This window comes from Rhyacophila brunnea, unplaced genomic scaffold (assembly GCF_057557595.1).
Source record: "Rhyacophila brunnea isolate RB1 unplaced genomic scaffold, BYU_Rbru_1.0 scaffold_5, whole genome shotgun sequence".
NCBI lineage: Eukaryota > Metazoa > Arthropoda > Insecta > Trichoptera > Rhyacophilidae > Rhyacophila > Rhyacophila brunnea.
Window position 1 is genome coordinate 6,916,022 of NW_028233170.1, and position 12,584 is coordinate 6,928,605.

At 33.5% G+C, this 12,584-nt stretch overlaps 1 protein-coding gene across 1 annotated transcript in view; it reads right to left on the minus strand.

Moving 5' to 3' along the window:
• LOC147065957 (uncharacterized) overlaps positions 1–12,130 on the minus strand; it is a 38,362-nt gene extending 26,232 nt beyond the window's left edge. The window contains exons 1-4 of the mRNA XM_085956181.1: positions 11,688–12,130; positions 9,829–10,132; positions 2,791–8,814; positions 1,588–1,709 (exon numbers count right to left, since the gene is read on the minus strand). Of these exons, the coding sequence (XP_085812307.1) occupies positions 1,588–1,709; positions 2,791–8,814; positions 9,829–10,087 (6,405 nt within the window). The 5' untranslated portion in view covers positions 10,088–10,132; positions 11,688–12,130. The remainder of the gene's footprint in view (positions 1–1,587; positions 1,710–2,790; positions 8,815–9,828; positions 10,133–11,687) is intronic.
• Positions 12,131–12,584: the final 454 nt, after the last annotated feature.

The window sequence follows — 12,584 nt, forward strand, 5'->3', positions numbered from 1 at the left end:
ATTTTTATTTTCAGTGATTTAAAATGGAGTACACATAAATCAAAATATCTTACCGGGCATTGTATTATATTCCTTACTTGATAAATGAAGTAGGGAGTAAGATCATGTTAATGCCCGTGTTTGAACATGTACCGTTTTTAAAAAAATACATTTTTTTTCGGTTAGGTACATTTTCAAACATGCGCATTAACATGATCTTACTCCCTACTTCATTTATCGTTTGTCAATTTATGGCTACGGCCGTATGTTGTAGCTTAACCACTGGGAAATGCCAATAGAAATGGCATATTTGAAAAAAATACTACCTCATTCTTAGGTCAATAATTATTATAAAGTAATCATTATTCGTAGGATGTTTATCACATTTGAATTGTCAAAGACATCGCTTATAATCAGTATCTTTAGAATTATCTTCAAATGTGTTTGGGATTTTTGGGAAAATTTGGGATCACAAAGATTATAAAATATGATTTTTTATCGTAAATATGTCACTATATGATAATGTTAACATTAATTTTACTAATGGTTTTGTAAATGCGTTTAAAAATTAATAAACCTAAAAAATCTTAACACCACTGCACATGGATGTACTGAAATATCACTATATTCTAAAACATTAGAACAAGAGGTTTAAAAGAATACTATTTTATGTAATAAAAATACTTAATGCAGTCATCAAATGTTTAAAATAAATATAAAGGATAATAAGGCTTCAAAATTATATAAATAGATTATCTACAACGTCCAGGGTTATGCTCTGAAAATACCATAAAAACTCCATTTTGACCTACGCTGAGCATGTGGGCCCTTAAGCCTCCTGGATGCCTACCGGAGAGATGCCAAGCCTACCGGATGGCTGCCAATGACATCTTAAGACGTAACTTTTCCGTGAACGGAACGCCGCTCATACAAAAATGACGTCTTTGGATGTCCCGCTTTAAACGGGAAACGTGGAGTAAATCAATTATTTTAAACATACAAATATGTTGAACATATAACTACATAATATTGGGAATGTCGTCACATACTCAGAATTGAAACAGAATTTGTTTTTACCACTTGAAACGTAAATTGATTTAATTTTTTTATTTTTGCAATAAAATTCGCAGCGTAAAAAGGTGAAGAATGCTGTTTTATTTGACACATCGATGTTTTTAAAATACCTCCTGAAAATTTGATTGAAATAATATATCAGTAGGTTCAAAAGTTACATAATTTTTAATTTAGCGATCGAAATTAGCGGATCTTTGTCAAATAGTACTGGTATATATTTAGATGGCCGAGCGGCCTATAGCGTATTGGGTTCCAGGTTCGAATCCTGGGTCTGGCAAATACACATATTATTTTATTATTTTTCAATTAGTGTTTGAGTCAGAGTATGGACCCTATGTAGTAGGTTGGGCAAGTGGCTAGCATCCATTTCTCATAAAAAACCAAAAATCTGTTAATATAAACCTCTACTCTGTGGAGGCCCATATGATCTTATCAGGATCGGACATGGTCAAAAAAAAAAAAATTGTGTAATTTTGCATAATATGTAGTAGGTAATAATTCATTGCGAGTAATAAATACAGTGAATAGTCATACAATTGGTGTGTCTCCTTCTTTCCAGCCGAGATATTTATGAACCTCCAAGTTGTGCTTCACCCAGGTGGTCGATTTCATTTCCATTGCACAAGCACCACATTTCACCCAGACGGCCACTGTATCTGTAAACATAAATGTGTCTTACGTTCGACCAAAATGAGACACCGAACCAACAACTATTTTGTATTCCACTTTTCTATGTACATAAAAATGAATGTTTGTTTGTCTGTCTATCTGTCTGTGTCCCGTATGCAGTCCTATACCATTCATCCGATTGTGATGAAACTTTGGTGAGTTATTGTGAGCATACCCGCGAAGGTTTTTGAATTACTACAACCATTTTACGATACATGGCGCGCGTATCGTTTCAATTGTATTTCATATAGCTTAGCAGGACTTTTTTTGTTTTCTGTATCAGTATCAGTTTGAATGTGTCATAACAAATGGTGCTGATTGTTAACTTCTAATTGTCGGTCGACATTAGATAATAAATATCACACGCATTTTCTTTTCTTTTTCCAAGTGAATTTATATTTGAATTGATATTTTTGTTTTTTATGAAGTGCATTACACTGAATGATCTTTCACAACACAATAGTTGTTACCAATTCTTTGAATTGACTTTATTCTCAGAAACGAACTATTTCACACATGAGAATTCTTAATTTTATTAATTATTTTTGAAATATTATTCTGTAAAGCGCTGGTGGCCATACATGAGAACCACTGATCTAAACTATCTACTTAGGTACCTAAATCAGTTATATTTCAATGAAATAAAAAAAAAAAACTAAAATTATAAATGGAAAAGCCTTAAAATATGCATTTATTTATGAAATATGCACTAATGTCTCATTGACTTGATTCTTGGTCAACGTATATCTTCGACCAAAATTTTTCAACTGTGGTATTATTAAATTGGTTTTTAAGTACTTGGTCATGACTCATTTCCAATAACGCATATTTAACGTTAGCCCAGTTAATTAAATTAAATACTGAAAATGATGTTGGTGGCCACAGCAAAATCCTCTGGTGGCTGTACATGAGAACCACTGCTCTAGATATTGACTGATTTGTATCAGGCATCGTCCAGTGATCACGTTGTATTTTTTTTCAAATACTGAAATATTTCGCGGCTCCCTAGCAGGAGCTCCAGGGTCCAGGGCCAGGGCTAACAATATAATATCAAAGTAATATACTCACTTGACGATTGGGGAGTGTCCATCAATCCTTTATTATTCTTTTTCTGTAGGTATTGTCGCTTCGGCGTTGGATTCACTCTAGAATTATCGCACAAATCTATTGATGTGTCAACAGATTCTAGTGATGTCTCATTATTTTCCTCTTGATTTTCTTTGCTGGATTGGTTAACCGAATCACCGGCACCAGGCGTAGCATCCAAAGTATTCAATATTCCTTTCCTTCTTGTATACTTTCGTTTCGTTTGAACAGGCGGATCCGCATTAGTTACGTGCGGTTCTACAATTGTATCAATAATATTTGATGCGGCAGAATCCGTATCATTGCGAATGTTTATGTCTGTTTTCTGCAATTTCTTTTTGCCTCTGCCATCATCTTTCGAAATCTTTAGGTTTTTTAAAGAACATTTTCGTCTTTCTCGGGTCCGATCTGCCACACCGTGTGATATTAGTGTACCAATCTTTTGTATGGACAATTCGATATCACTAGATATTGTATCATCTAAGTTTGTATTTTTTCTTTTAGCAGATTTCTTTCCTTTTTCAATTTTACTGACATCTTCAGATTTACATTCAATATGCAAATTTTCACCGTTCTTATCTAAAAGCTCTACCGGTACATTTTCCATGGTTAACAGTTCGTCTTCACTAACTGTTTTAGATAATCTTCCCTTTCTAGTGTATTTTTTATGTTTGGTCTTTAGCTGGTCTTGTTTTTCCAGACTCTTATTCCCCTCCGAGTCATTATTTCTTTTCTCTTTTTTATTAGTATCAGAAAAAATGCGCTCGTTTACATCCAGGGCTAAATCAATTTCATTGACAAGAGATATTTTATTTCTATTCTCATTCTGCAAAATATCATCAGTATTTACAGTGGAAATTGTTGCTACATCAAATTCGCTTTTAGATTCCGTATCACTTCCCTCAATTTTTACATTATCGGAACAATCAATTTCATCGTCACTTTCAACAGTCATTTCACTATCTTCAGTCGGTCCTTTCTTACTATTACTCCGTTCCGATCTTTTCTCGGTGTCATGAATAACTTGTTTTTGAAAAATTTTCTTAGGCTTTCTGTTTTTTTTAATTTTTGAGAAATAGTCTTCTTCTGCAGACGCCTCATCAGAATCTATTCGATTCACCGTGGAAGTAAGCTCGTCACTCAAAACAGGCTGCAAAACATTACCTTGAAGAATATCTTCATTGATACATGGTTCAACTGTAGTTTCCTTATTTACATCAAGATGTAATATATTTTCAACAGCAATATTAACTGCTTCACTGTCATCGTGATGCACTATCTCTTTTAAAAGTAATTTATCTTCAATAACACACTCCTCTGAAGGATGACTACCCGGTTCAATTAATTTTTCTTCTTCAGGTAGTTCAGCAGTCTCTTCTTTTAGCAATGGCTGTATAATTGAATCTTGTCTTTTTGCTAGAGAAACTTCTATAGAAGATGTGGCATCACAGTTTACTTCTTGCAATGACTCGTCAATGCTCAAATTATCAATTTCTATCACATTTTGCTCAATTGATTCCAAAATGATGGATGAATTTTCAACAGAATTATGATTGTTATCACTAATGATAGATAATTCTTCATTTACTCCGATATTAACGCATTCTTTATTTTTATCTATTGCAATACTTGGAGCGCTACATTCAATGTGTTTATCACCTGGCGAGTGTGAATTATTGTCACAATTGTCGAGATAATCTCCATTCTCTTGATATTCTTCGTATTCATCATCGTCATCAATTATTGGAACTAATACCTCATACATTACTTGGTCAGAATCATCTAAATTGGGTGAGACTGCATTCATTTCGTCACATGAAATGACTTTATCAACATCGCAGTCAGTTATGTCTGATGAGGATATGCATTCCTTTTCGTTTATTGGCACATTTTCCTCCATTGAAACCACAGCATGTTTCAAAGCTCCTTGGGGGAGTGAATTATTTTCGAATGGCACGGAAATTTTAATCGGTATATCATCAATTGGCGATGCACTTTCTTCTGGTATTGATTTACTGTCATATGCTGATTTTAAAGTATTTGTAACTAACAAATTATCCTCAATCCCTAAACCAGCTACCACATTGTCCTTAAGTGATAATTTTTCTTTAAATGGCAAAGCATCCTTAGATAGTGAACTCTTTACAGATGCTGAAATATTTTCAAGTGGTAAAATATCTGTATTAAGTGAAACACTTTGTCCTGGTAAATATTCCATCGGTAGCAAATTGTTTCCCAATTTTAACACATTCTGAGTTGGTAAGTCATTCTCAGGCAAAGTATTCTTTTCCTGTAAATACTTGGCACTAAGTGACATGTCTTTCTTTTGATTTCCTTTATGTGATACCGCTACTCTCGGAACGATATTAGGTGAAATTGGCATTCGTAACACACGATCCGCAGACTTACGTAACTTTACAACGTTTGATAAAATTTTCTTGGAGAAATCGTTACTATTTTTGGCGGCCACAATTATTCCCGATGTGCTTGGAATATCGGGATGAATACTTTTATCTTTTTCTCCCTTTATCAAACTCGGTCGAGAATATGTCCGTAAGTTTTTTGTATTGATTTCAAGATTCTTTTGCATGCCTGGCGATGATACGATTTGCCTCGAAAGATCAAATTCATTCATATCTCTCTGACTCTTCCTACAACTGAGAGGAAGATCTATAGTATTATCAAACGAGTCAATAACGGATGCGTCAATTTCAGTGAAGTCTTCATTTTCACGGTGCATCGCAATAAAGTCCACTTCTAACATGGGTACCGCAGTAGAATTTTCTTCATCGTTAATTCCTATGTCAAAATCATCAGCGAACATACTAAATTTATATTGCTTCTGTTCTACTGGAACTGGATTGTCTTCTGTAACTACTGGAACGTCTTTAGGTTTCTTTTTAGCTTTATAAACTCTCATGGCAGGAGATTTTTCATTTAGGTATGTGATGGAAGATGAATTCCATATAGTGTCCGAAGCCAGTTTTCCACCAGGTTTTTCAACACCATGCATATTTGAATTTCCTTTGTTTTTTTGGCGGTACAAATTGGCACTTTTATTTCTTGGAATTGGCATATTCTCCGCAGTAGGGTTTGTGACATTTGCCTTTTTATTTATACATTCTCTATTAATGACTAAACTTTCCACCTTGCTTAGAGCATTACTCTTATCCAAGAGGGTTTGTTTATTCTTGTTATAACTTACAATCTTTTTAATGACAGGCTTTCTTTGAAGAGTACCACTGATATTTTGTACAATGTCATTATTAGTTTCCTTTTTAGAAACTTTTGTGACTTTACCAATTTCTGTTTTGTCAATATTATGTTCTCCAGATTTTTTAATTAAAAGTTTAAAATTTGTATGTTTGTCCACAGGTGTATCACTTTTACTTTCAACCATTTCAGATTTATCTCTTTCAGTCAAAGTATTTAAAGATTGTTTTTTCCTATTTAAATTTACTATGTTACTTGGCTTTATTGACTCTGTTTCATTACTCTCCGAAGGAATATTTTGATCACATTTTTCATTAGGTGACAATACAGAAGCTATTGTATTTACTATATCTAAATTATGGACATTGCCCGTAACAAGTGGCTGTAAAGTTTCAGTATTCATTGATTTAGAAAGATTCTCTTTGCATACTGAATGTTCAGATTCAATCGAATTATTTTCCTTGTAAACTTGGTCCATTACATCGACAGGAAGAATCTCAAAATCTCCCACCGAAACGTCAGATTCGTAATCCATTTCTGAATTACAATCGCCATCAGAGAGTTCATCATTGTCTGGCACATTTACAGGCTGCCGGTGTAACGTATCGGAACCAACCATTTCTATTATATTATTCGGTGTAGATTTCTCATCACTCTTTGTTATTGAACACTCTTCAGATTTTTTTATTGGCTGAAATATTCGACTACTCATCATTGTCGTTTCTAGGTCACTTTTGGCAATAGCCACAGGCAATCTTATAAGGTTAGAATCAGTTTTAGTCCGTGCATTGACGGTATATGATGTTTCTACATTATTTTGGCTGTAGAAAAAGTCTTTTATCGTCGATTTCACGGCCATGCACGAAGCTTTCGAAACAACTGATTCAAATGGCGGAAGTTCATGTGAAGCAGGAATGTTAGATAAAACTGCTTCACCGTTACAATTCTCACTTCCAGATAATACTAAGTTTTCTCTCATGAACTTTGAAGTCTCGTTATTTCTAGTTTTTTCATGTTGATCATAATAGTTACTTGATACATCAACATTTCCTGCTATTTGAATAATTGGTTCAGAGCTAGCCAGAGATGAGTCATTCATGACACTTCTTTCTAGTTCGGTTGAATTATCTAAATTTTCATCAGTATCCATTGCGCTTATATCATGCTTGGTATAAGTGTCAATAGATATATCTGACGTAGAACTACCTTCAGCGCTGATCTCATTAGGCGAGTCTTCTTTTTCTAGAGGACACAGATTATAATTTACACCTGCGCTTAAATCCAGTGTTTTTCTTAAAACTTCCAAGTCACTCGCTGAAAAATTTACATTTGTCGTGAACAAGCCTTTTTCAACGGCTATTATTTTGATATTACTTCCAAAATCATTAACGCTTTTTTCAAAACATTTTATCTCACTGCAAATTTCTGGATTCCGGAAAGTGCTATCTTCAGAACAATGGATCACATTAACGGAATTTGAAAACTGTTTCGACGTGTCCTTATCCGACTGCAGTGTATCACCTGATAAATAAAATGAATCATTCAACTCCCGGTCACTCTGTTGTAACTCGACAATATTCGGTGAATGAAGCACAATATTTGAATCAGTATTAAATGTCACCATATCTTGGACACTTTGCGCTTCAATAATGGCATTTGCATCATTATTTGAATCATTAAACATTGTCACAGTATTATCTTCAATACCAGAATAACCTTCTAATTCCATCGTTTCAATTTTTTGCAGAACATTTTGATTAGACACAGCCAAATCATTACTATCTTTGATTTGACTTGAATTGTATTGAATTACTGAATAATTCTCCACCACGACATTTGAACAAAAGACATCATCTGTATTCTGGTTTACGGATACGCCGGTTGTATTCTTTACAATAGTATTATATTTCAAATCATTATCAGGAATAATAGCATCGGGCATATCCGATACATTATATAACTCCTCTTTTTTAGAGGTATGCTTAGACTGAGAGTTTAATTCCAATGTCTGATTCTGCAAATCATTTTCAATAATGAAACTATTATCCAACGTAAGTTGTGCGGGGCATATTTCAATTTCATTTAATGGATGAAAAACACCGCCTTCAATGCCGACGACTTCATCACGACTGTGATGCGGTATGGTTCTTATATCCGATTCAATTGCAGTTTTCATTTCCTCATATTGTGATTTGACATATTCGCCTATTGGAATATTTTTGTAGCCTGAAATATAGTTGACGTTTTCTTCTCCGGGACTTAAAGTTAGATACGATTTCACAAAAGATGCAGTTTCCATGTTGGAAGATGCTTTCGCTTTTGGTGTGACCGGAGATTTGGGTACACGGAATTCTGAGAATGGCACCAATTCATCGGGAGTTTTACACTGTACTGCATCCTTAATCTCTGAATCATTTTGACTGTATCCAAATTCCTTGACACAAGTTTGTAGCGGCTTTAATGTATGTTGTGAAATTATTTTTACTCCTTTATCCTTATGTATCTCGTGGGCCCCTGCTGCGACTAATGGTTCATTAGATTTGGCATCCATTGAAACACCAGCTTGAGATATTCTATCACTCTTATCGGCCTTGGCTTGCAATTTTTTATGAGATGCTTTGTTTGATTTGACATCCGTTGGAATATTTGCCTGCGATGATGACATTTGGTCTCCCTTATTGGCGGCTCTGGCCCGTAATTTTTTATTCAATGTCTTTTTAATATTCGCGGAGTGATCAATTTCTTCTGTCTTTTCTGAATCATCTGGTATAATTATTGACCGCGTCAGATTTTCTGAAATTATAAAAAAAAAATTTAACTTTACAACACTAGTGACATCTAGTGACAAAATGACAAGACGTGTAATTAAATACAATTTACTGAATTAAGTAGGTACCATTAAGACTGTTTTAATTATCAATTAAAAAAATAAATATTCTTTAAAGACAAAAACAAAATTACAATTTTAAAATCAAATAAGTTAATCTCGAGTATTATAATAATAAGTATTAGTAATTTTTAAATGATTAATGAAATATAGTTAAAAATGTTGACTCTATCATACCAAAGATTTTGTTGATAAATTATAATATTAATGTATAACTTTCACTTAAAAAACATTAATTGTTACAGAAAATGAAAATGAGGTTAACTTGATATCCTTTTTGTTTATATCTAATTGAGCTTCAGTATTGAAACAATAAATGCTAAATCAATGTTCACATGCTTATGTATATTAAATAAACTGACACATAATTACACGATCATTTGTTTAGAAATATTTGGGTACCCGAGGATGGGCGATAAGCTTGCAATGTGCTACATACACATTGTCTGAATACTTTAAAATTTTTAATATATCATGTGCTGCCCGAGAGAATTCCTCTTCACTCAGTTTGATTCAGTAAAACCAAAAGGTTAGACACCTATTAACACTTTTTTAATACATCATGCTGGTCTTTCACCCTCGATATTATGTTGATGCTTGAAATTAATAAATTATGTAATTACAAATCATGGTAAAAAATTTAGTACACAGTGAGTCAAGCCCACGATGGCCGAGCGGTTATGCTACAGGCTTATAATGTCGTGGGTCCCGGGATCAAATCACAGATTTGGCAAAATCACATGTAATTTTTTCAATGTGTGTTTGGACTCAGAGTATGGACCTAATAGATCAAGTAAGTCGCTAACATCCATTTCTCGTAAAAACAAAAATCTGTTTATACAACCTCCACTCTGTAGAGGGCCATAATGATCTTAGGGTCGGACATGGTCTTGTCACTGCTAAATACATCTCCAGCTTACCTTGAGCGGAAGCGTCATCCTGTAAAGCATTTATATTAATGCCCAACTCTTTGAGGGTATCAGGTGAAAGCACAAAGACTTGCGTCTTCCCACTGATGGAAGAAGCGACTTCATTTTGTTTCGTCTCATCGATCTGCTTGTTTTTCTTGATGTAGGATTCGGCCGATTTGTGATTCGTCCCCAGCAAATTTTTATTCAATGCCACGACATTCGGGATTCTGCGCCGACTGGTCCCTGTTTGATGATCCTTTTTATCCATTGTCCGTTTTAATTTTTAACACCCGACAGAATTTTATTATCATTCCTGAAAAGTGAAAGAAAAGTCTGGAAAAATTATGTAAGTATAGTACCTATACACTGTTTAAATTTCTATGGAAAGAAAAAGATTGAAGAATACTTTCTTATAAAAAACTATCAGGGAATCATAACACATTGAGTTCAAAATTATGTGAATGCTTGGCACACAAAAATACCTGGAAAAATAAATCCTGATGATCTGTGATACTCATCAAATGAAATAAAAACAAAAGCAGCGGACGGAATTGATCCATAGAATAACTGATTGTGCTATTCCAGGCATTGGGGGAGTGAAAAGGTTTTATCTCTATATAGAATAAAACCATCATTTCAGAATGAATTAGTCAAAAGACATGCTATTGACTATATTTGGTACATACATATTATAATCTATGAATGGAGACCAAAATAAGTGAATTAGGTTAAGAAATGAGACTTATTTTACAAGCGGACGGTAAGTATTGCTTTCGATTCGCTATCACAATTCATAAAATTTTTGATTCAGTATCTACTTCACGTGATACGTCTGTCTATGTTATAATAGAAGTGAAATGAAAGAAAAGCGGAACAAAAACCGGGACAGCACTAGTGACACGTTTTACTTACTTACATTTTGTGAAAGTAAAACGTGTCCTTCTAATCAAAAATCCTTTTAATTTAAATAGAATCGAGCTTCTGTATGAAAGTTGATTTGATGTAAATCAGTGGTAAATGTGCCACAGGTGCCGTCATGAGATTTCAGAACTTTCTTTTTTGACCAAACCAAACCAAACCTAACCTACCCCAACCTAATATTACCTAATATAATCTTAGTTTGTGACAATGATTTACAAAATGTATGAAAATTTCAAATTTTAAATTAACAAATTATTGGATCGAAAAGCCTATGCGCTGAGAGAAAAAGGTATTTATTATAATTGTCTATATGGTATAAACTGTTTTAATAAAAAAAAATCATAAAAGCTCATGACAGCATAATATGCTGCACAATTACCAAATCAGTAAGTGCCAGATATACAATAACGACCAGTACACTTTATACAGGAGCCCGCACATTGTATCGCACAGTCCAGAATGGGCCACATTAGATGACCGGGCCATGCACACAGGATGAACGGTCACAAATGACAAATAAACCGACATCCGGGTAGCCGGAAGGCAAAAAAAAACACGATCGACCCCGTACAAGATGGAGAGATAGTGTTGAATTGGGGGTCTTAAGCTGAAGGGCTTTTGACAGACCTGGATGGAGACAGATGACGTAGCTGACTAAGACCCGCATAGGGTTGTAGCACCAGGATGAAGAAGAAATAAGAAACAATTGCATAATTTGTTTGCGAGAAGTTGTATGTAGATTGGTAAGTACTAGACAAATAATTAAGATACATCCACACACCTAATTGTCATTCAGTGTCACATAAGAAGTATAAAAGATCTTATAATGTTTGTAATAAAACATATTTTAAAATGTGTACAAAATCGTAATAAAATTGAAAAAACAGTAAAATTGTAATTGTTTCAAAGAAAAAATTGCAAAACGTGCAGGTGAGATTTGAACTTACATCAACAGACTGCTGGGTTTAAAAACCCTCCACTTTACCACTACACCACTATGGGAACGAAGCGAAATGAATACAAATTCGAATTAATTTAATTTCAAATAGTTATCCAAATGCAATATGCAATGAGGTGGAATTGATTGAAAGAAAAATAACAATATGAAATGCACGGAATGATAAAATATGACGAAAGTAAGCAAACGTCACAAAACGTGGTTTAAATAACACAGTACACAAGATATGTCGTAGAAAACAATAATATTAGTGAAATTCTACGTAATCGCGAGATAAAAAAATCACACCCTTTTGGGATTCGAACCCACGATTTTTTAATTTACAACTCAATTTGACGGAACGTGTTCCATTTTCCAGAATGTGTAGTCAATTTAGAGCGATTTGTTTTTTTATTTTAAGGTGTACCACCACTACAATATACAAAATTAAATGGCGTTCTAAAAAATATCTGTGCTATTATTAATTGTTTATTGAATTTTGACGTTATCAAAAAATTCTTCTTAGATAGTATAACTTTTTTATAATATAATCCTAAATAATTTATCGTATAATAGATAATAATATTTAACATTACATAAAATTATATGTAACATTAAATAATCTCTAATCAAAATATCTGATCGTCCTTTTCTTTATAAGCTCTTCCATTAAACGTTCCAACGTAATTTTGAACAGCATTGTACAAGAAGGCTTCATAAATATTTTTCAATGAAATGATAAAAATTACATGTTATTTATATTTCACATAGTGAAACTTCTAATTTTTAGAGCTTTTTATAACATTAATGGTATTATTTATTAAAACATGAAGATGAGTTATTTACAGTTCTATGGTAGTATTTTATGTCGCTGTACAACGGTTAAGTTTTATTGAGTTACTGCACA